Here is a 24,244-nt window from a genome sequence, read left to right on the forward strand (position 1 = left end):
ATGATCTGTTTTAAACATGTTACTTAACTGCCAGTCAATGATTTGCTCAAACTTGGTGACAGTAAGTTTCGTAAGAAATAGTGCACATTTTCAAAGTATTTGCAATAAAATAGCAAACTAGGTACAGATGCACACTAATAGATATTTAGTGATTGGCAAGCTACTTGGAAATAGTAGTAAGCCCAGCTACGATTTACTCTCGAATAAATGTACCTAAGTTACAGGGGTAAGCTATTACCACAGAATTGTAGCAAACTCAGTACAAGCTACACAGCAAAAGTAGCTTGCTACATCAACATTACGTACATCAACATTACATATGTGTGTGTATATATATATATATATATATATATATATATATATATATCGTCCTGTCCCCTCCTTATCAGAAAAACAGCCCCATATATATATATATATGGGGCTCCTGTTCCCTCAATCTCCTGATGATTGAGGGAACCCCTCATGAAACAGATCTGTAGAGATGAAGTAGTCTTGTGATTTTTTCCCACACCTACATATATATATATATATATACACACAAACATGTATATTTCAATTTAATGTACAACTTTCCACCAAACAAATACTCATAAAATAAAATTTAATGAGCGTTTGTGCCTTTTGAGTTTCTTAGTACAAATGCTTGCATTACCTCTGCCTGCTTCTGCATCTCCTCCTTCAGATCATCAAAGTAAGTGGCGTCTTCATCATCATACTCTGTATCAAATCTCTCTTTGAGCCGCTGTTTCTTCTCCAAACGCTTTTTTTTTTGGACTTCATCATCATCCACCCTCATTGCCGTCTCTTGAGTGTCATCATCTTCCTCATTTTCACTATTCTGTTGGTTTGAAGAACAAACAAGAAGTAAAAAAATGATGCTGGTGTTGCTTCATAAAAACAAAAAAAAATTACAAATAATTAACCATCAAGGAAATGTAAAAAATGGATAGGATTCCCTTAATGTTTTCAACAGTTTATTTGAGCCAAAACTTAGAAGGCTTTTAAACGTTGCAGGCTATAAAAATCACACTTAAAAGTAATAAGTGATAGGGCACAGCAAGCATGAGCGCACAATATAACGACCAATGTGACCATTTTTGGCAGGTTTTTAATGATAACAGACCCATTTTGTAACATAGATAATATACTTACTCGAAATAATTAAACAGTTAAACCAACTTGCTCACCTGATTACATTTGTATGTGTGGGTAATAAAGACGAGCTAATTAATGCAATTTTTCCTCTCGTAAGTAGTTTACAGCCGCCACTTTGCACAAAACAATCAAAACAACTCAAAATAAGAGAGGAAAACTCTTAATCGGATAAATTATAGCTCACGAGCTGATCAACAGGAGCCAAAAAAGTTCATGAGAATTGCGAGCAAGTACAGCACGGTATGAGTACTGGGGTGCCCAAATTTAGCAACTCGTTGGCCTTGCGTACATGTCATCAATGATTGTGTGAGCTTTATAGATGCCAATATGAATATGTATTAAATCTGGGGCCACCGTTTGGCCAGCGGGCCCCACTATGGGTACCCGTGGTCTAGCGAGTATGTCGTCAAGCAGTGGTTTTTCACACAGTCATGCAGACCTCCCCCGGAAAGACAGTAAAACGTCATAAGGGGAGGCAGCAGCTAGGGGAAAAACAATAAATGTTTTTTAAATTTTACATAAATTTTGTTAAAGGCAAAATTAATAGACGTTTAGTTCCTATGGTGAGAGAACACTGCCTGATTTGAGCACCACACACGCCACCAAACACGCTCTTGAAAATCTGTTTTTCAAGTATTGTAGATGTCTGAGCTCACTGTACCATACTTTTAAAAAGGCATCGTTCTATCAAATAATGGTAAACTTGGAAATAAACAAAACCAAAAAAAAAACGTTGTTATGATGGCACAGCGGCGCAGACTATATTTTCAGCATGGGTTGTGTCATATATGCTGTTGCTAAGTAGTATTTTGATAAACTTACAATACTGTATTACGGTGGGATGCTTCAAAAAGAGGAGATTTTCATTAAATACCAGTGTTTTCCTCTTCCAAGATAGTCACTGAATAAAACCTGACTAATCTAATCACCTCATCTTTATCCTGCAACTCATTTTTGCCAGCGTGGACCTCGCCTGTTTCCAGATCTTCAAAATCCCCGTACATCTCATCTACAGGAGAAAAGAAATTGTTAATCATCAAATCAATTAGAAATTAAACTGTTCATTTCTTTAAATCCTCAGCAGTTACATTTGATAATTTATAAATACAGTCAATGTCATCCGGCAAAACCAAATCGATGTATTTTTTAAATATTTACAGCGACAATGTTATATTTGGTTATGAAAAAGACAAAGTGGACAGTCTCTTTTACCATCCTCCTTCAGCAGTGTGGCGGCATCTTGGTCGTCCTCCCACTTCCCAGTTACAAAGCAGTCCCTAATGGAGTCAAGCACCTGAAGGAAAAAACAATCTCAATGAGATTCTTTCAAACTCTCTTAAGTGTTATTCTTGTATATAACAAAAACTGCAGAATAACTTGCTCATGCAAGTGTGATAAACACACTACCTCCTTCAGATCCCAGTTGTGGGAGGAATTGGGTTCGAAACGGGAACAATCAAGTGCGTTTGCTTGAAATCTTTTACTGTTTTGAGAGCGGTTGACCCGAAAAAGTCCCCCCAACTCTTCCTCATCATCATTGTCGTCATCGTCTTCGTCTTTTCCTTCAACTACAAAAAAAAATACAAAAAACTAAATTGGCAAGCGCACTGTTCGTAAGAGATACTTCGATACCAACTGTCCGTAGGGACCCTACAGATGAGGGAATTGTAAGCACTCAATGATATTTGTGTTTTTTGGTCTTTTACATTTTATGCCATTTTGCACATGCTCACACTAACAGTTGATTTACTTAACATCCATCCATCCTTTCATTTTCTGCCGCTTGTCCCTTTCGGGGTTGCGGGGGGTGCTGGAGCACTGCAGCTCAGCTGCATTTGGGCAGAAGGCCGCATACACCCTGGACAAGTTGCCACCTCATCACAGCGCCAACACCAATAGACAGACAACATTCACACACCAGGGAAAATGTTGGTGTTGCCAATCAACCTATCCCCAGGGCATATTTTTGGAGGTAAGAGGAAGACGGAGTACCCGGAGGGAACCCACGCAGTCACAAGGAGAACATGCAAACTCCACACAGAAATATCCCGAGCCCGGGATTGAACTCAGGACCTTCGTATTGTGAGGCACATGCACTAACCCCTGTTCCACTGTGTATGTCTAAATAAATGTACAAACTGGATTCAGCCTCCAGTGAAATAAGTTATTAGTAGAACTTTGAGTCTGTGCACCACACGATTTGATTTGATTGTTGGGTGTAACAATTCGATTCAGAATCAATTCTTGCTTCAAAAAAATTCTTAATTCATAATCATCCATCCATCCATTTTCTACCGCTTATTCCCTTTCGGGGTCGCGGGGGGTGCTGGCGCCTATCTCAGCTACAATCGGGCGGAAGGCGGGGTACACCCTGGACAAGTCGCCACCTCATCGCAGGGCCAACATAATCAAAACTTTTTTAATAACATTGGGTGCCAGTTCTATGATTAATTACATCCCTGCATAAAATGGACAAACAGCATTGATAAATGTTTAAATTACTTATCTGTGCCAAAAATATGGGCGTCTACATCAACAATATGATTTGCCTGGTTGGAAAGGACAGACTTAAATACATTTAATCGATTAACAATCATTACAAATAAGAATTACGATTTATTCCAAAATAATTTTTTAGTTTTTACACTCCTAGTTATTAGACACAATCAAAACAGTGCATGTCATAGATTGGTTAATTTCCAAATTTGGAGTTGTCTGAGTGATGGGATGCTGTTTGAAGCTTGTAAAAAGAATCAGAAGATACCTGAGCCATACACCAGTTTTCGCAGTTTGGGTGCAACTTCCTGTTGCCGTAGAAATGCTTCTGATGCCTTTTGCTGCAAACCCTCTTTCCACCGCAGTGCTCCTGTGAACACATACAAAAGTGACCCACCTAATGAATGACATTTGTAAATACTACGTGGGGTGGTATGAGGGGTTACACTAAATGTGATGTAAAACAACAGATTAATAACTACAACTTCCCAGACGTTACAATGGAATGATGACAAACGGCATTACAAAATTGAAATGTTAAAGCAAAAGACTAATACATTAAATCGGGTCTGTCAAACTCTTTTTCATTAGGGATCACAGTGAAGTTATGGCTGCCCTTAGAGGGCCGTATATCAGTGAATAATAAACATAAATATATATGGACTGGCTTCATGATATAATTAGGCAATTAATGTATTTTTTTTAAAATCATTAAATATTTAACAATTAAGTATTTTTAATATAAATTTTTTACATACACAAAAAAAAAAAAAATCGCTGGATATTACAGGAAAAAACTGCAAGAATTTTACAGTACAATTTTAAAGTTTTTACAGCATAAAAATGGTGTCATTTTTATAAATTGTAATACCTGTTTTTATGCTGCATCACTGTAAATGTAAAAATGGTACCATACTTTTTTCTTTCTTTTGTAGAATTTTGGCGACTGAGCAGACAATTTTTTTTTTTTACTGTAAAACCTATTGTCATTTTGACAGTGAACAATTTAATTGATAACTTGATTGAAATGTATGATGATATAATACTTTTAGCATTATTTTACAGTAGTTTAAAAGATAAGCATTTGCATGCAGTACATGCATTTTTTTCTTGATAAAATGGAAAGGAAAAATATATTTAGTAAGAAAAGACAAGTACTTCACTGACAAATATTTCTAGGCTTTTGCAGGCTATTTGGCCCCCCGGGCCTTGTGTTTGACACGTGTACATTAAACAAATTAATAAATGTATGAAACTTGTGATGTCTCTCATTGTACGCCTGCATGTACACAATATAAAGCAGATCGTAAATTGAATATATCTTAAGAATTATTGTCAGGTTAATTTAGATAATACATTAAATCTTAAAAAGGCCAAATCCATATTTTCACAATCGTTTAAATTGTATCTGCCTCCCAATTCCTGCCAGAGAGTGACAGTTAATTTTCTTGATGAAAAAATGTCCAAAAGTTAGACACCTTCAAGTGTTTTGGCAAGCAAAAGCATTTCCGCACCAGAATGTGAATTTTATTTTTCTGATCTTAACCGAGTTTGATTCTTTTGTGAAATGGTAATGTTATATATAATATGGTGCTGAAACATTTTTCATGAATTTATACTAATCACTGGTTACGGACACAGACACACACACAAAGAAACGCAACTCATAAAGAAAGTTACAATACAATACTCTCACCAAGATTAAATGCAGCATATTGTGACTTAAATGTATGTGCAATAAGACCCGTTCTAAAAAATAACTATTTGGTTAACAAATAAAAAATTATTATTTACCTAGTTCTTCTTCTTCTTCATCACTTTCACTCGTTGTATTTTCTCCTGTAGATTGCGCCACATCTTCATCCTCCTCCTGCAGTGACAGTTCTTCATCCACATCGTCCCTCTCTTCATCACTACTCTCTTCTTCATCCTCATCGGAGCAATGTCCTGAGTCTCCCACTTTCTCAGCATCCTTTTCTTCATCCTCTTCTCCGTTCATCTCCAAATCGTCTTCACTGTCAGCGAACACAGGCAACTCGGCCACCACTTCTTTTGTCTCCTGCAGCTTCTGTTTCTTCAAAGGTGGGGCACCTTTCTCACTTGCAGCACATTGGTCTCTTGCCTCTCGGATAAAACTAGAAAGGTTATGGTCTAAATTATCCTCATCCTGCTCCTCCAGTTCATTTTCTTCTTCATCACTATCTTCGTCATCACTGGAGGCACTAACGTCACTTTTGTCTTCAGCCTCCCCTTCTCCAGTAAAGATCACCTTTCTCCTCTCTCTCTGGCTCACAGCATCCCAGACACACTCCTCCAGACGGCCGACATTTTCTCTAAGACACACACAAATGTGATTTTTTGGCACAAAATACAAAATATGGTAGTAGTTGTGGTTAGAAGTTTACATGTACTGTACTTGTCATTGGCATAAATTAAGTTGTGAAGCGAGCATGTGTGAGTTTGGGGCTGGGGGTTTAAGGGTGAGAATCTTAATTAGGGAACTGTTCATTCAATGATGAATGCAATTTGATATGCATTCATCATTGCAGATTTTTAACTGTGTGAATAAAAATATATTTACAGAAATATGTGCTTTTTCCACTTGCAAAATTGTAGCAGCGTAAATGAAGGCACTTGAGAATATTCACCCATGTATTTAAAACATACATACATGGGATGTAGATGGTGAAATCCCTAAATTCCTTGCAATAGCTCGTTAAGAAATGCTCGACAACTTGCTCACGCATTTGTTCACAAAGTGGTGACCCTCGCCCCATTCTTGTTTGTGAATGATTGAGCATTTAATGAAAGCTGCTTTTATACCCAATCATGGCATCCACTTGTTCCCAATTAGCCTGTTCACCTGTGGGATGTTCCAAATAAGTGTTTGATGAGAATTCCTCAAATTTCTCAGTCCTCATTTACCACTTTTGGGGCATCTTTTTTGAAACATGTTGCAGGTATCAAATTCCAAATGAGCTAATATTTGAAAAATAACAACGTTTACCAGTTCGAAAGTTTAGTATTTTGTGTTTGCAGTCTATTCAATTAAATATATGTTAAAAAGGATTTGCAAATCATTGTATTCTGTTTTTATTTACAATTTACTCAACTTGCCAACCTCACTGGTTTCGGGTTTTATAAATTAACTTTTTTTTTTCTCCAAATAAAGAAAAACTTTTTTTTTTTTTTAATTAATTCTTGAAAACTCTGAATATTTTAAGAATTGGAATAAAAATAAGAATTGCAATTTGGAAGTGAATTATTTATTTTCAGCACCCCTCATATGCAAGCTTCATTTCTATGGTGTTCTCCCTTGAAAATACTTACTGTAGTTATGCTGTATTATACAGGTATTTGTTATTTGAGGGTGTTTTAAGTGTGACAAATAAAGCTCCTTGAATCATACCCTCGCTAAAACCAGGGATCTACTGTAATGCGCCACTACTGAAAATAATGTAGATGTAAAAGTATTGGTGTAACCATAAATTCCATAAATATATTTTGACACTCGTTTTCAGCATGAATGTGGTTTCAGTTAAAACTGTCTTGAAGAGAACCCGCTCCCCTACGTCTCACCTGTTCTGTGAGTTGATGTCTGCGGGATCCAGGTTAGCAGAGTTGCTAAAAAGAGTCACTTTGCTGGCAGCCATCTTGGCATCCAGGGTGGCATGCGTGTCAATGAGAGACTGGACCAGCTCGGTTGTGGGTCTCACCTCCTCCTCCTAAATCAATCAATCAATCACATTTGATTCTCTTTGAATAGAGCTACACATAAATATTCAAACTGTCTCAAATCTGTTGCAATATACAAATTCACTTCATCATAAACAACTTTGGACAGTTTAAACTTTCTTAATAGTCTTTAAAGTAATATTTTTAAATACATAAGAAATTGCAAGTACAAGTGAAAATATATTGCTACAATGGATGTAACGGTAAACAGTATAATGATAAACCGCAGTAAAATTCCAGACGGTTACGAATACCGTTTAAAATTTAAATGATCAGAAAAACGTCATTTAGTAATGCATTTTAGACAAAACTGCTTACTTCTTGGAAACAAAGTCGCCACATGCGCACCAGCGCTATTTGGCTCGAGAAAAATGGCAAAAACCAACTACACGGACCTTGCTGGAGGAGATTTTCCCTAACAGTAAACAGAGCCAAATGCTTTGTTTCACTTTATTTCTTTCACTACACTTCAATAGTGTAGAGCAGTGGTCCCCAACCACCGGGCTCGATTGGTACCGGGCCGCAGGAGAATTTTTTATTAATTTTAATTTTTTTTTATTTTTAAAAATGTTTTTTTATTATTAAATCAACATAAAAAACACAAGGTATAATTACAATTAGTGCACCAACACAAAAATACTCCCTTTTTCTGATCTCTCTCTCCGGGCCGCGGGACAAATTATCAAGCGTTGACCGGTCCGCAGCTACAAAAAGGTTGGGGACCACAGGTGTAGAGTCTTGGCGTGTGTTTAAGAGCCCATTACTGGTATTACAAGACGACAGGTCTGGACAATACTGGAGACAGACACATTTGTCTCACACTAAAATGATACAGCGGAGGAGATAAATATTTTACGCTGCTTTTATTTTCTCAACTCAGCATTCTTCATTCACCTGCTGTGACAGAGTTAATGACGTGAGGACACATGCACCGGGTGATGTGTAGGGAAAATTGCTAGAACTTGTTTATAAAGCCTTTAGTTTGTTTACTACACTGGTCAACTCATCCTTTATTTAACTGCAAATGTTGTCAATGTTACAATAACACCAATACTAACTAAAATGTTAAGTACGCTCATTGAATTGAACGCAGACTTCATAAACAAGCTGAGGTATGAAGATTGTGTGTTAGATGTGAAAGGTATCCATCCATTTTCTACCGCTTATTCCCTTTTGGGGTCGCGGGGGGCGTTGGCGCCTATCACTTCTGATAATTTTTTTTTCCAAACTGTTGCACTAAATCACATTACATGGTGTTATTGAAGGAGAACAAATATCGTTTATTAGACTTTACTTTCAATAGCCAAGCTGTTTTGTGTTTTATATTGATATCAAAAAGTGAACACTATGGGTTTTTTTTACATTACTTGTGAGGGTGTCTTCATGTCACAAAGTTATTACTTTAAAAAACATTCATGTGACAAAGCATTTTGTTAATGTTCTGCGGTGTATAGTTAATTCCTATAAAATAAAGTTCTTAATGGATCTGTCCCAATACAGCATGCACATGTGACATACATGTATGTACATACAGTTAGAACATATCAATGTACATAACTTAAAAAAAACTGCTCTCTTTAGAAATGTAAAAAAAAAAGATAATGGCATCATGTAACAAAAAAACCTGACACGTTGATACTATTAATGAACTAAAACACACATATTTGTCTTTAAATATATGAATAACATTTATCTATAGCAGCGGTTCCTAACCTGGGTTCGATCGAACCCTAGGGGTTCGGTGAGTCGGCCTCAGGGGTTCAGCAGAGGTCAAAACACACCCGACTCATCGTGTAAATAAAAACTTCTCCCTATCGGCGTATTAAGGATACGGCAACAGCAGAAGTCAAACTGATTTGCAGGTGTGTAATTTGTTGTGAGTTTATGCACTGTGTTGGTTTTGTTGTTTGAACAAGGTGACGTTCATGCACGGTTCATTTTGTGCTCCAGTGAAAATTAACATGGTAACACTTGAGTATGGGGAACATTATTCACCATTAATTAGTTGCTTATTAACATGCAAATTAGTAACATATTGGCTCTTAACTAGTTATTATTACCGTAAGTACTTATTAATGCCTTATTCGGCATGGCCTTATTATAACCCTCACCCTCTAACCCTGATCCTAACCCTGACCAAATAACTCTGAATTAAGTCTTTATTACTTAGAATATGTTCTCCTAGTGTCCAAATAACTCTAAATTCAGTCTTTGTTACTTAGAACATGTTTCCCATACTAATGTGTTTCCAAAAACATCTAACTTAGTCTTGAATTTGGAAAAAAACACATTTTATTTTTCACTAAGACGGGTTCGGTGAATGCGCATATTAAACTGGTGGGGTTTGGTTCCTCTAACAAGGTTAAGAGCCACTGATCTATAGCCTCTAATATTAGACATTTCACATTACATGATGGCGTTACATTCACACCCTACACCAACACTGTTTTACCTAACATAATGTATAATCGTGATTAATAATTGTTATTATTATTTTGGCCAAAATTGTGCAGCCCTACGTGTAAGACTAGATCTCATATATGAACAGTACTTTTATTTATATGGACAAAAAAATGCAGTGACATTTTGCCATTAAGTGCCATCTTACAACATTTTCACATGTATTTTTCTTTATTCATGTTATCATTTTGTTTCCACCATATTACTTTGTTTATAATGTTTCTGTTGCTTTCTTATGCACATTCAATTTCCATTTGAGGTCCATGAAGCGGTGTTCTTTGCTGCAATAATGTTTCTTCTACAAATTAAATTTTGAATGTGTTGTTTTTTTTAATCAAACTATGTTAGTATAAGTAATTTTGAGCACAATTAAAAATACCGAGATAATGATAACCGTGATCATGTTGGTCAAGATAACTGTGATAAGAAATTTTCATACAGTGACATCCCTAATTGCAACATTTTATCACTACTAATTGCATTGAGGTGTTTTTTCTTCAAGTGCAAAATAAAATATATGTAAGCAATTCTTCTGACACTCTTATTTTGTTAGCGCAGTCAGACAGGATGTAACAGTGTGATTTTATTGTGAAGGCCAGAAGTGTGCACTTGGCTTTATGGCGCACTTCACAGTGGTGTGTGTAGGGAGGTGAAGACGTTGACAAAATAACCTCAAGGTAGGGATGATTTTTGATAAAAGATTATCGAGTTCGAGCCTATTATCGAATCCTTTTATCGAACCGATTCCTTATCGATTCCCTTATCAAGTCCAGATAGGTTGTTGTACATGGAAAAAAAAAACAATATTTGGTTTAACAGAAGCTCACTTTTATTATAAAAGAAAAAAATACAATCTAATAAATATTGACTGTTACCCCCCTAAAAAAATTAAAATAAATAAATATTGACTGTTGTTACCCAAAGTATAATAAGTGGGATTTTTCAGAAAAACAAATATATACAGTAACACAAAAACAACCTGTCTCTGTGATCACTATAGGTGTATAAATAATAATATAGTGTTAAATAAAATCAGTCCCTTGGGCACAAAACTGAAAATAATACAGCTCTCCAAAAAGTGCACTTCTGCTACTATTTGACATAACTGCTTGTTATGATGCTTTGAAATTTTTACACTTTATTTCTTTATTGAAAGAAAATTCTATGAAGAGAAAAGTTGTTTGCAAATGTGGTTACAATGCTAAAATACGAAAAGTCAAAGCTAAAAGAAGAAATACAATTTATTGAGTTAACATTATTTCTTTATGAGCTAGGGCAGGGGTGCCCATTACGCCGATCGCGATCGACTGGTCGATCTCGGAGGGTGTGTCAGTCGATCTCAAGCCAGGCTTTAAAAAATATACATAAAAATGAGCAATCATCAATAATACCAAGACTTCACTTTCGTCAGTTGTTTGACATTCTCGGCACCAGAGGATCTTGTGAGATGACGCTAGCTGCTGCAAGCTCATATTTAAGAAAAAAATCACTAACAGGGCGGACGCAGAGAAACACATTTTATTTCTAGAGACTCCGTACCTACTGTCAAAACTCTAAAGACCGACTGCACAGTTCCTGTCTTCACCATAAAAGACCTGTTTCATCCTGCCTGTGCTAACAAAATAAGAGTCTCAGAAAGCTAGCGTGCACAAGCTAGCAAGGTACGGAGTTTGATGCCAATGTATTTCTCCCCCGCCCTCAGCGACCGCTTTCTCACTTGCTTGCCCACCCGCACTCTCACTGATGTCACTCACCTGCTGCCAGACATTAAAGGCCCACACACATATGCTATCATAACAAAGTGTTTAAAAACGAGTATGCAAGTTGGACAAATGAGATGCCAAATCCAACCACTTTCATGTGGTATTGGACAGAAAGGAGGACTTTTTTTTTCCTCCATTTGAAAATGCGGACGTTATCAGCACCACTGTCTAATTCCAATCAATGCAAGTCATCAGAATCAAATACACCAACTTATATTCTTGTCTTCATGAAAGAAAGGAATCTATGTGTGTTAAACATGCTTGTATTATCATTAAACACCATTAACTTGTTAACAAAAATGTCTCTTTCATAAATAAATAAATATAAATTATAAAAAGGAATGAGGTAGATCTCCTCGACTTGGTCAATTGAAAAGTAGCTCGCCTGCAGAAAAAGTGTGAGCGCCCCTGAGCTAGGGAATATAACAACTACACTACCCAGCATGCAACGGGAGAGCATGCGCAGTAGACCCGAAAGGTGTTGTTGCATGTCGTCACCCGGCAGTAAACGTCAAGAACTCAGCCAACACGTCTCATCTGCATTATTTATAATTAGACTGACAACACATATACAGTGTGATTTTGCTTTGTTTACAAGGAAAGAAAAACAAAAGTTAAAAAAGGGGGATATGTTGTATATATATGTATGTGCTGCGGTTGCTTTAAGAACGTTGCGACAGCTGCCGTAAAGGAGGTGAGTTGCTAGCCGGGTTGCTATGTTTCCAGTTGGTCGTAAAAGTGTTGGTTATGTGTTTGTACCCTGCTCAAAACTCTCAGTAAAGTTATTCATTGGATTATGTCTTTTGTTTTGAACTTTATTACACCTTGGAGCGCTTTTTCCCGTCCGTTGTTTTCCTGTTTTCGCTATCTGCGCCTAATGACTGAGCTACGTGACGTCGTTTCTTGTGATGTCTCATGGAGCATTTCTGGACGGGACGGATTCGAATAAAGAACCAACTCTTTTTCTTTACTATAGTGGTCTCCTTAATGGGTACCGGTTATCAAAAAGGGGTTTGAGTCCGAGGACTCGGTTCTTATCTTATCAAACAACCGGGAAAACCGGTTTCGCGTATCATCCCTACCTCAAGGTATAGCCTTTTTTTCCCAGTTACAAATATAATCAATAAAAATAACAGTTTCCGTCAGATGTTCACATTCCATGATTATAACGTGATGTGGCTCATTTCAAGCATGAGCCGCTTGAGACCGGTGTTCTGGGCCCAAAAAAATGCGATGGCATCTATGACTATCTTTATGATCCGCAGATAATTTGGGTGATATAGTAAGTCCCTTTCGGTCTTATGTTTTGCTGGGGACAGATAGTTGCTAAAAAACTGCAGGAAATGTTTCACTTACTTGCTGTTGCTTGACATGGCTTGCAGGAAGGTCAATGTACACGGCATCCTTGTCATAAACCACTCCACCAACTCCAGCCATGGGTGCATAGAGTAGCCGTTCCTTCTCATTCAACGCCCTCTTTTTCTGAGCAGTTGGCAGCGCACATGGGTCTGGGAGAAAGTTGACGTCAGCAACCGGGAAGTCTCCAACCCCTGGAATGAAGAGCGAATAGTTCCAACAGTTTCTTCTCTCCATGACAGATCTCACCAGTTTTATTTTTGGAGGATGGAATGAGCTTCCACTCAGGTTTTAATGAACAAATAGATTGATTGATGGATAAGTACTTTATTATTCCCCAAAGAGCAATTCACAATAATAATAGTAATGATAATAATAATAATAATAATACAGTAAGTTAGAGTAATAACATATTTTATATAGCAATTTTAAAGGCACTAAAAATATTGTGCATATCTACCTGGAATATGGACCTGGCTTTTATTTTTCAAACATGTGCCTCGCAAGTAGCCATAGAGCGAAACTGTCCGATCACACTTTAGGTCAGTTCTGACTTTTTCAGGGTCAGTCAGGTCCTCCATTCTGTGTGGAGGCAGGAAAAAAAGATTTAGAGAATTGCATAGATAACAAAATATATTTTTTAGATTCCCAGACCTGCCAACATTGAATACATTTTATGAGTAATAGCTAGGCAGGGACACCTGGCTTCTGGACCAAATGTCAAGGTACACAGAATATATTTTTAACAATCTGAATAATGTGTTTTACAAACAGTTACAGAAAGACATTATTTGTTGAATTGTGCTCTATTTACAAAAATTACCCATAAGCAAAAATTAGATGTACAAAATCAGTACTTTTGTAAACAAACAACAAGCCCTGTATTATATTTACTGAAGAGAAATTAAGTACTGTAGTCCAAATAGCTGGCACAATTTACTATTAAGCAAAAACCTTAAATAGGCAGTAACTACTGTATTTATTGTTGGCTAATTAACATTGGTTAGACAAGTTAAAAAAATTAAACAATTAAATGTCTATTAGGGTTGTCCCGATACCAATAATTTAGTACCGGTACCAAAATGTATATCGATACTTTGATACTTTCCAAATTAAAGGAACTATGAAAAATGTCAATATTGGCTTTATTTTAACAGATAATCTTACATTACATTAAACACTCACAGTCAAAGAAGACTTTTACAAGATTAAAATATAAATTAAATGGCATTGAAATGGCATCGACCCTGAAAGGAAAGTCTGCCCTGTGCTCCTCGACTACAATCTGCACCAGACCGAACAGCAGGACAGGTGTAACAACTACATTATTACCTGTCACTTTGTATAACTCCTTGTGCAGATCTGAATGCTTATTATTTAAATGTTTACCTAAGTTTGAACCAAAGGTGCTAATACTATTTGCCACATTTGGCGAGGCGTGTTTTAAAGCAGCTGTTGTGAGAGTAGCGTATGTGTGTGTGTGCTTCTTTAAGAATGGCAGTATACGAGGTGAGTGATGTGAGTAAGTGAGTGAGCAAGTCAGGAGAGGTAGTGCTAGCATGTGCAGGAGTGTTAATAGCAGTGGATGTCCGCTTGTGCCCTGTGGAAATTATAAATAAAGTGACCAAGTTGTAACTAATCGACAGCCTCGTCATTCCGGCCTAACAGCGGAACCTTACGGACCCATTTTAAAGTGAAGGGTGTTCCTCCAAACAATACATCAGTCCTGGAGAGAACGTCTCCCCTGCTCTCCTTGACCATGGTCTGGGAGCCGACAAGAAAAAAAGGTGTAAAACAGCACCTGCAACGCGGTACCTCCCTGGTTAAAGAGTCACATTTATTGTTAGTTTTGAAGCCCAAATACCTCCATCTTGCGCTTCACCCACCCTCTTTATTAACCAGTAGAATAGTAGTTTTTTTGCCATTTTTCCTTTCCAAGGTGTTATTACTTGTATGCCCTTTGTGTGTGTGTGTTTTGACATGCTCAACTTTATGCACCTCAGCTCTGTAGTCACTGCCGCAAAACATCGCTCAAGATGAAAGAACGATACCGGTACTTTCCAAAAGGTGGTATACTACCGATTTCAATTGATTAGTACCGGTATACCGTACAACCCTAATGTCTATTGTGTCACTTGCCATCACATTAGCCTATCCAATGATCCTATTGTGAAAAACTACAGTAGTTGGTCACAGCTAAACTCCCTGGTATAGTTATGTCATGGTCATTTTTAACGTTCTTTCATTCATTAAGCTCATAATATAACCATTATCGAAATACCATTTTGTAAATGTTAATATTTTGCGGATGTAGGTTATGATAAAAACTAAATTCCTAGCAATCACTTTTCAAAATACCACCATTGGTGTAAAGGTCAGGTGTGTGTGAGACATTGAATTCTTTTTAAAAATAGTCTTAGGTTTTTCCTTATGTTTTGGGTGTGGGGAGTATTTGAGTGTGCCTAGAACTAATAATGCTGTTGAGAAATATTTGTGATTTTCTTAAGCAGTTGATCAGCCTTTTTTCTGGAATTCTGGGAGACATGACAGTTGTCCAACGTACTTTGCAACAGTAACGCTAACAGCAAAGCGAAAATGCATATCCGGAGCGAGTACAATACATGTGTATTTAAGGGTAAAAATGTACAAAAACGAAAACTGCCTCCTAGTTTGACTGTCGGCATTCTTTTATTCAGCATTTAAAAATGAATGTCAATGTGGTTAACATGGGCCTATGTCTCAGTGGTGCAAGAAACTAATTGATTTTCTATATCTGCGTCAGCACTTTTTATTGTTTTCATTATTTTGACTACTGTTTGTGCCAATGATTTAAAAGGTCGAGTGGAGGTGCAGGGACAATGTTAAAAATGTTAAAACTGATCAAGGGAAATTTGTCAAACAGAGAATAATGGTCATTATGAAAAACACTAACCTATTTATTATTAACCGTCTGAGATAGACCTATGCAGTCTTTAAGTTGTCGTGGAGTGGTAACAGTTGTTTTGGCGACACCTGGTGGCCACAACAATTCTTGAAGTTAAGCTTATGACGCACCAAGTTGAACGATGAGGAAACGTTTGTTACTGGATACTTTCTAATGTGCCTTCGAGATTTTTTATGTGTAATACGCAATATCCAACTATAATTATTTTATACTTTTTTATTTTCACAAATAAGCTGTTTTAGACTGCAATATTGTTCAGTGAATGACACTTATCATGTTTGTCTAGCATGTGTGCTTAGCTGCTAGCTTTTACTAGCCCATAGCCTAACATTTTTAACAGTTTTGTGAAAACATTTCACTCAAATAGAAGAAAAGACTAACCTTGTGTGTTTAGTGGAGGACCTTTTGATGTTAACTTGCAGTCCAACTTTGCACAATTAAACACGCTGCTGTTTGTATCGGAAATTGTACATGCAAACTGATATCATCCGATACTTGTTTTTAAGCTAATATCACACCCTCTTATATCAATATTGAATAGGGACACCCTAATTTTAGATGTCAAATGCAAATAACCCTAAAAATCCCACCCTTTGGTGGGCCAAACTAAATGACCCAGTGGGCCAGATTTGGCCCACGAGCCCCAATTCTGGTTCCCAAGATCTATGCTTCTAGTAGATTGAAACTGAGCTGCAGTACGGTCGCCAAGACCATACAACCGTTTAACATGACAGCTTACACTCACAACAATCCCATGTTATGAGCAATGAATGTACCATGCACTAGTCTAGTATACACACATCTGGAGTAAACACCTGAATGTTTTATTATAAACAAATAGTAAACATAAAAGTAGTATTATGTTTCGGAGAAGGAGGAGGGCTCACCGGTCCACAAGCACATAAGGGTGGGATGTCTGCCATACCAAAGGACGAAACTTCATGACAGAGATGAAGCGACCAAGGTTCTTTACTTCCTGCCTTTGATATTCGCCATAAACCATACCAGACAGATAAAAGAGCTTGGCACCCTGCAGGTTTCACACATTAGGCACATTAGTATTCTGAGTGTGATTATACATGACTACTTAGAAGGGTGTGAGTGTTTACCTGGAAGACTTCCGTCCAGAAGCGATGCTTGAGGTTTTTCTTGGTCTTACGGAGTGTCTTGTTGTTCTTGTAGGAATCCAAGTGAGTCAGTACACCCATGATACGAGGAAAGCCATGCACTTGGCAGATGTTCAGAAACTCAAACGTCTCCATTTCAAAGCCAAAGCTGGCATCGATCAACATCAGAACCTAAAAAAGACATACAGTTGTTCCAGCTCATTGAATTCATCAACAGAACTGATAACAGCACTGACCAACTCTGAAACGGACTAATTAAATTGTGATTGAGCAATGTGGGGAAACAAACGGTTTAAACATTAAAACTGATTGGATGGATGTTGACAAACTGACTGTTCCGCTGTACGGTCTACCAAACTTACCAAGTCAGCAACTTTTGCAAGGTCAATCATTGTATTTATATCATTGTTGCATTCTATGAAAGTGAGACGTCGTTTCTTTCCTGAAAAACAAGTCAAATTACATCGAGACGTCAACAACGGAGAATTTGTAGTGTTTTACAAAAAAAACCTATTATTCTTTCAATTAAATTTAAAGAAAGCATAAGAACAATTACAACTAGAAGTAAATAGTGTAAATTAGGAATGTAACAGTATTAAAAATACCGCAATATTTCTGTTTCAAAGTATTCTCAATGTGACATATGACTGTAAACGAAAACTTAGTGAGTGTAGTTTTTTTTCTAGCGTTTTGGCGTTGGCCGGGTCTGTAAATGAACTACATCTTCCAGAATCCTGTGTGCAGCGCTGGAACGGCAAGGTGGGGCCGTTGAACGCCGTAAGCAGGAAGTGAAAAGTGTGTTTGTACTTATTGTACATAACATGAATTGTTTTGTGTTTTCTGTCCATAACTGGTTCGAGTGATGTTGCTAACAAACAGACAAATAAACCCATGCCAAAACATAACCTCTTTGGCGAGGGTAAAAAAAAGTCTGTGTTTTGCTAAGGGCAACACGGAGCCAGTTGGTCTCGTCGCACCGCACGGCGAGAAATCACCCCCAAAAAAGTTAAATGCGGGAAATAAGCATAAACTAAAACGTTATTTTTGGGGGGAGCCTATTCCAGCTGCACTTAGGCAAAGGTCAGGGCTGGACAAGTCATATGCTCAAAAAAAGATGATTGATAATTGAAGCCGGAGAAGCCAAACATTTTATGAGGTACATGTATTTACATTATCCATCCATCCATTTTCTACCGCTTATTCCCTTTGGGGTCGCGGAGGGCGCGTATTTACATCATTAAAAGTTATATTGTTGGTTTAATTTTCTGAGAAACAACATTTTCCAGACTTATATAAAAAACATACCACCATAGAGGACACTGCTTCCCATAATGTAAAAGTTATAAGAAACTCTAAAACAGGGAAATCCGCAACTGCCATAACACATTCAGTTATCATCATACAAATATTACAATCATAATATAAACAAAACAATTATCAAAATGACACCACAGCCGAAATCAAGGTAACATAACTACAAACTTCACCAATGTGAACCTAGTAGATTTAAGCATAAAAACAACAAATAAAGAAACAAACATTTTTACAATGGAGTCCAGGGAGCGCATCACTGTATTCAACCAATTGCAAACGCTGCATGGGACTCTTAACTACACAGCTGATGGTCAAGTTGAGTTTAGTCTTTGCATCTTACAGTTTCCTTATTATATCTGTTGAGTGGATAATTTACAAGGAAAGAAGATATTGTGTGTCGATACTGCCGCCATCTGCAGTCAGCCACAACAGGAGCAGCTGATTGCTTGCACCTGCGGTGATTAGAGTAGAAACAGCCAATCCGGAGGGCGCATAAAGTCAGCTAACAAGCCATCTTTAAACACTGTTATGTGTGACATGGGTTACACTTGAATTGCTACTGCGACATCCAGTGGACAAATTTAGGACAGCAGTTCTTTCAAAAAAAAAATTCAGCTCGTTATATTTAACAAACTGATCTTGCGGGTCACGGGCCGGATTAATCCTGTTTGCAGACCGGTTATGGCCGTATGTTTGACACCCCTGCACTACATTATTATTTTACATTTGTAAAACTGGATGTTTATATTGTCACTTTTAACTCAACTCAACTGTTAGTTTTTTTGTTTTTTTATTGTCTTGAAACAGTAGATTTTCCTATACAATTATTTGCACTTAGAAATACTTGTTTGTAGTAAAAAAATATGATTAGAACATTCTAGCATTGGTTGTGTTCAATTACAGTAAGTGTGTTTATCCTAAACATTCCTGCCACTTCATTTTACACACTATGGCATTTTTACCAAGCCGTGATATTTAAAACCGTTACATCTATGGTGTAAATACTAGGGATGTAACGATATCAAATGTCACAGTACGATATTAATATGGCAATAAAGCCACGGTACAAAATTATTGCGATATATAAAAATGATAGTGTGTAAAATGAAGTAGCAGGAATGTTTAGTGTAAACACGTTGACTGTAATTGAACACAAACATAATGCTAAAATGTTCTAATCATATTTATTAATACAAACAAATATTTATAGTCCATGTAATTAATTGTGCAGGAACATCTACTGTTTCAAGCAAATATTAAAAAGAGTTACTTAGAGATAATGTCTTTCAAGTAACAATTTAAACATCCAGTGTTAAACAATAATGTACAGATTAGTGTCTTTCAACTTTTACATTATGGGAAGCAATGTCTTCAACAGTGGTCATTTTTTTATATCAGTCTGGAAAATGTTGTTTCTCAGAAAAATAATGAACAATTTCCATCCATCCGTCCATTTCCTACCGCTTATTCCCTTTGGGTTGCGGGGGGGCACTGGCGCCTACCTCAGCTACAATCGGGCAGAAGGCGCTTACACCCTGGACAAGTCGCCACCTAATCACAGTTTAACTTTAAATAATGTAAATAACTCATAAATTGGTGTTTGGCTTCGCTTGCTTCAAATATATTCCCTATGTGACTGTTTATGAGATAGTGACTTGTAAAGGGTGTATCCTGCCTTTCCACTGTAGAAAAATAGATGCATGGATTGAGGATGTATTAATTAGTTTTTGTTTACTCGTATTTCCCGCATTAAACATTTTTTGGGGTGATTTCCTGCTGCGTGTGGTGTGACGAGACTGGCTGGCTCTGGAAATGTTCGAAACAAAAGTGTCACTCTTTGCTTTGCAAAACGCAGATTTTCTCACCTCTGCCAAAGAGGTTATCTTTAGGCCTGGGCATGTGTGTCTGTCTGTTAGCAACATAACCAGCTATCGACGGATTTAATGTCCAAAAAACAATTCTTCTTATCTACAATGAGTACTAACACACTTAAATTCCACGCTCCCATTATGCCGTATCTGAGGTTCTGTGAGATGTAGTTTATTTACAGACCCGGCCAACGCTATAAAGGCAGAAATAAATACACTAAAACAAGTTTTCGTTTGATATCATCACACGTCACGGTATTTTGAAAAGACTAAAAACGAAATACAGTAGTATTTATATTACTGTTACATCCTGAGTCAATACATTTTTCCATAACACATGAATTCAACCCACCCGAAACAATAGTTACTGGGCCAGATATCTCCCCAAGCTTCTGCCGTGTGAAGTTTTTGATCAGGCAACGTATTAGGGTGCTTTTCCCCACCTTAGGAGGGCCAACTACTACAATTACAACAGGAGGAGGCTCCAAGGGGGTCCGGTCAACCAGGGGGATATGGTGCTTTTTGGTCTTTATATCCTGAGACCTGTAGACAATAATACATATTTAACAATATTGTGTCTATCATGTACACACAATAGACCATCATCGATTCATTTACACAGACCTGTGAAAAGTCTTGGCCATGCGTACAGCGGACTGCACCGCAAAGGCTTTGGGGTTACGTTTGCGTTCATCTTTTTCTATGGGGTCTCCGTGCTTCCTCAGTTTTTTCCTCTCCGCCTTTGGTCCACTGTGTTTCAACTGATGTTTCCTTTGTTCCTTAACTTTCCCATCCATTTTGCCTACTGAAACAAAAGCAGTAAAAATATATTAAAATGTAATAATTGCTTAAATAAATCAAATTGCAACATACATACAGGAGTGTACACTGTACACTTCTACAGTATTTTGTGCAGCCTTTCAGCATCCTCTCAGTGTAGCTTAAGTACTGCCATTAAATATAGTAACAGTGTGACTATTAATGACTTTTAAGACAACAAAATGTTTGAATGGCAAGTGAGAACCTGATTTTTGATTCTTAAGGTGTCAAAATGTTTTTAATTTTATCACATTTGCAAGGTGCAGTGGTACATGCTACACACACCTACACAGCAAGTTCAATTTATTATGCCCTCAATACCCAGTCAGCTATTGGAGCTCTTTCAATTAGGCCCAGATAAAAACTAAAACAAACAATAACCTGGTTCATTATTCACAGAGCTGAAAGGCTACTACTGCATATTTGCAGAATACCACTAAAATGTGTAATGAAAGCTGATGCCAAGGAAGTAGAAGTAACGTATGTTGGTATATAGCCGGTCTACTCAACTGGTAACTTGGTGGCCAAATCCGGCCCAGTAATGACAACAAACGTTCAGTGATTTTTTTTTTTTTTATAGCAGATTCCTAAAACACTTGAGTGCTTTCATATAGAGCAGTGATTCTCAAACTGTGGTATGGATACCACAAGTAGTAAGCAGGCTCCATCCAGTGGTACGCCAAAGAATCACTTAAATAAATATTCAACACAGTGTTACTGTTCAAACTGTGTGCAATGTTAGAGTGGCCAAAAATATTAAATATACATGTTAAATAAAACCACTGCTTTGTTTTTAATGAATACTAAGGCTTATTATGCTACTGTATTTGAATGTTGGTCAATACGGTGGTAATTGGAGAACCAAGTGTTTTTGTGGGGTGGTAATTGGTGGGAAAAAGTTTAGGATCACTGTTATAAATGATTTTTACAGTTGGTCCTTAAAAACAGCAGAGCGCTTCTATACATAGAGGGCTATGTTTTCAGAATTTAGTAACAACAAACAAAAAATTAAAAACAAATTTCAAATGTTCCCATCTGAGGACACCGGTTATCAGGAATATACAAAATAAGAATACTCGAGAAGGGACAAGTCTGCCCCCAGTCCTTCCTTTTGTGGAAATGTGGCCCCCAAAACTATTGAGTTGAATAGTCCTTAAGGCTGCCTTAGCATTTTGAAATTGTTATCAAAAAGTAACTGAATTACTTTTGAAAGTTCAACACTATGTAAAATGTATTTGAAAAAAGATCATATTCACAGTTTAACAGCAATAGCAAATGCAAATTCAAGTCCTGTCTTATGGTACCACATTCATCCATCCATTTACTACCGCTTGACCCTTTAGGGATTGCAGGGGGTGCTAGAGCATATCTCAGCTGCATTCGGGCGGAAGGCGGCGTACACCCTGGACAAGTCGCCACCTCATCACCGGGCCAACACAGATAGATCATTCATCACACCGCAAATAACTTAACAGTATATGTGGTTACGTAATGACATGCAATACTGTGTAGTACAGTACCATATAAAGCCACTATTGGAAAATGTCAATTCAACACCCAAAACCAACATCCACGTGGATCCACAAGATCAATGACTTAAGACTGAAATGTATAACTGTAAAGTTATTATTGTTACACTCACCTGGAAATGTCCACAAAATCACGTACTGACAAGACGTGTATTTATTTCCATTGAATACTAAAAGTCTGGCGAGGAAGGACAGCTAATGAAAGATGCAGGTAAATAAAACGTTTCGGTTGCCTGCTCCAAGAACACATTTAATGTATAAAAAACGTAGTTAATTATATTATATAGGTATATATACACCAGTCATATGTTGAGGAAAAATAAAAATAAAATCCTCATTATAGGAAAAAAAGATAGCAAAAACTATAAAACGCGACTAGGACGTATATGCCGACTCTCGTAGCCCACATGTCCTGTGATAACTTACCCGGAAGAGAAATGCGTGCCTACAGTAAAATAGTCCGAGCGGAAACACTATTCAACTTATTGGTTCCGTTTCACAGTCAGTTGAGCATAAGAGAACCAGCTCTAAATTTAACTGTCTTTTTTTTTTAAATTGTAATGCCCATGGATCCATTGTGTTGGCAACATTGTGTTTTTGGGCAAATAATTTGCATTTAGTCATTAAAAAAAACGTTTCTATTCATTATTCGCCTAACTTTACTACTTTCTTTAAAAATATATATGGTGTACCAAAAATGATGCATTTAATTGCCCAAAAATAGTTCAGTGAGCGTTCATAATCAATTAAGGCGACTGAGCCACAAACATTCTGTCATTGATTTATATTTGAACCCATATAGTGGAAGCTGAGATATACAGTACATGTAAAATTGTTTATGTTTGCTGCAAAAGAATACAACAATTTTAGCTTGACCTTGTTGATGTCACTGGACTTTGGAATGGTGCAAATTATTTTTTTTATTTGCACCACTAGATAGCAGCAAACCACAGTACTGTAGTCTGATGATTTTACCTGGCTAGTGGGTTGGAACGTAATTGTTCATCCAATCAAAATACAGATTGGTCCTTTAGCATTGGGCAATCAGAGAGACACACATTTTCTTGCACTAAATAACAAAAAGTCGTATTCAAACCCGTTCATGATTCTAATTCTCTTCATTTTTATTTGCCTTTATACCGCATCCATCCACCCATCCATTTTCTATCGCTTGTACCCAAAGTGATAAATTATAAATAAATGGTAAAGGGGTCGTACTTGTATAGCTCTTTTCTACCTTCAAGGTACTCAAAGCGCTTTGACACTACTTCCACATTCACCCATTCACACACACATTAACACACTGATGGAGGGAGCTGCCATGCAAGGCGCTAACCAGCACCCATCAGGAGCAAGGCTGAAGTGTCTTGCTCAGGACACAACGGACGTGACGAGGTTGGTACTAGGTGGGGATTGAACCAGGGACCTTCGGGTTGCGCACGGCCACGCCGTAAGTAAATACCATTTTTTTAGTTTATAGACTAATGATGCCTGAATGCGTTTGAAAGGCTTATATAACAATGATATACGAGTGTAATACATCTAAAGTTAGTAAAGTATTATCTTTACAGCTTCTTTTGTTAGTAGAAATCAAGTTGAAGCTATGAAATCAGTTTCCCATCATCCCCAAGATCTTATTTTTCCATTGTCATTTCCGTTTTTTTCATTAGCATGCTTA

At 37.2% G+C, this 24,244-nt stretch overlaps 1 protein-coding gene across 3 annotated transcripts in view; it reads right to left on the minus strand.

Annotated features, from left to right (window-relative positions):
• Positions 1 to 23,007, minus strand: part of bms1 (BMS1 ribosome biogenesis factor) — a 42,848-nt gene extending 19,841 nt beyond the window's left edge. The window contains exons 1-15 of one of the 3 annotated variants that reach the window (XM_061908703.1): positions 22,993 to 23,007; positions 20,843 to 21,023; positions 20,571 to 20,761; positions 17,399 to 17,478; positions 17,019 to 17,207; positions 16,797 to 16,939; positions 13,426 to 13,547; positions 12,966 to 13,159; positions 7,231 to 7,376; positions 5,446 to 5,984; positions 3,920 to 4,021; positions 2,563 to 2,723; positions 2,368 to 2,449; positions 2,085 to 2,164; positions 653 to 838 (exon numbers count right to left, since the gene is read on the minus strand). In XM_061908703.1, coding sequence (XP_061764687.1) covers positions 653 to 838; positions 2,085 to 2,164; positions 2,368 to 2,449; positions 2,563 to 2,723; positions 3,920 to 4,021; positions 5,446 to 5,984; positions 7,231 to 7,376; positions 12,966 to 13,159; positions 13,426 to 13,547; positions 16,797 to 16,939; positions 17,019 to 17,207; positions 17,399 to 17,478; positions 20,571 to 20,761; positions 20,843 to 21,015 — 2,388 coding nt within the window. In that variant the 5' untranslated portion in view covers positions 21,016 to 21,023; positions 22,993 to 23,007. The other 2 variants (XM_061908702.1, XM_061908701.1) reach the window with 2 other exon arrangements.
• Between the last annotated feature and the right edge of the window lie 1,237 nt (positions 23,008 to 24,244).

The sequence above is a fragment of the Nerophis ophidion genome, linkage group LG08 (genome assembly GCF_033978795.1).
Source record: "Nerophis ophidion isolate RoL-2023_Sa linkage group LG08, RoL_Noph_v1.0, whole genome shotgun sequence".
NCBI classification, from domain to species: domain Eukaryota; kingdom Metazoa; phylum Chordata; class Actinopteri; order Syngnathiformes; family Syngnathidae; genus Nerophis; species Nerophis ophidion.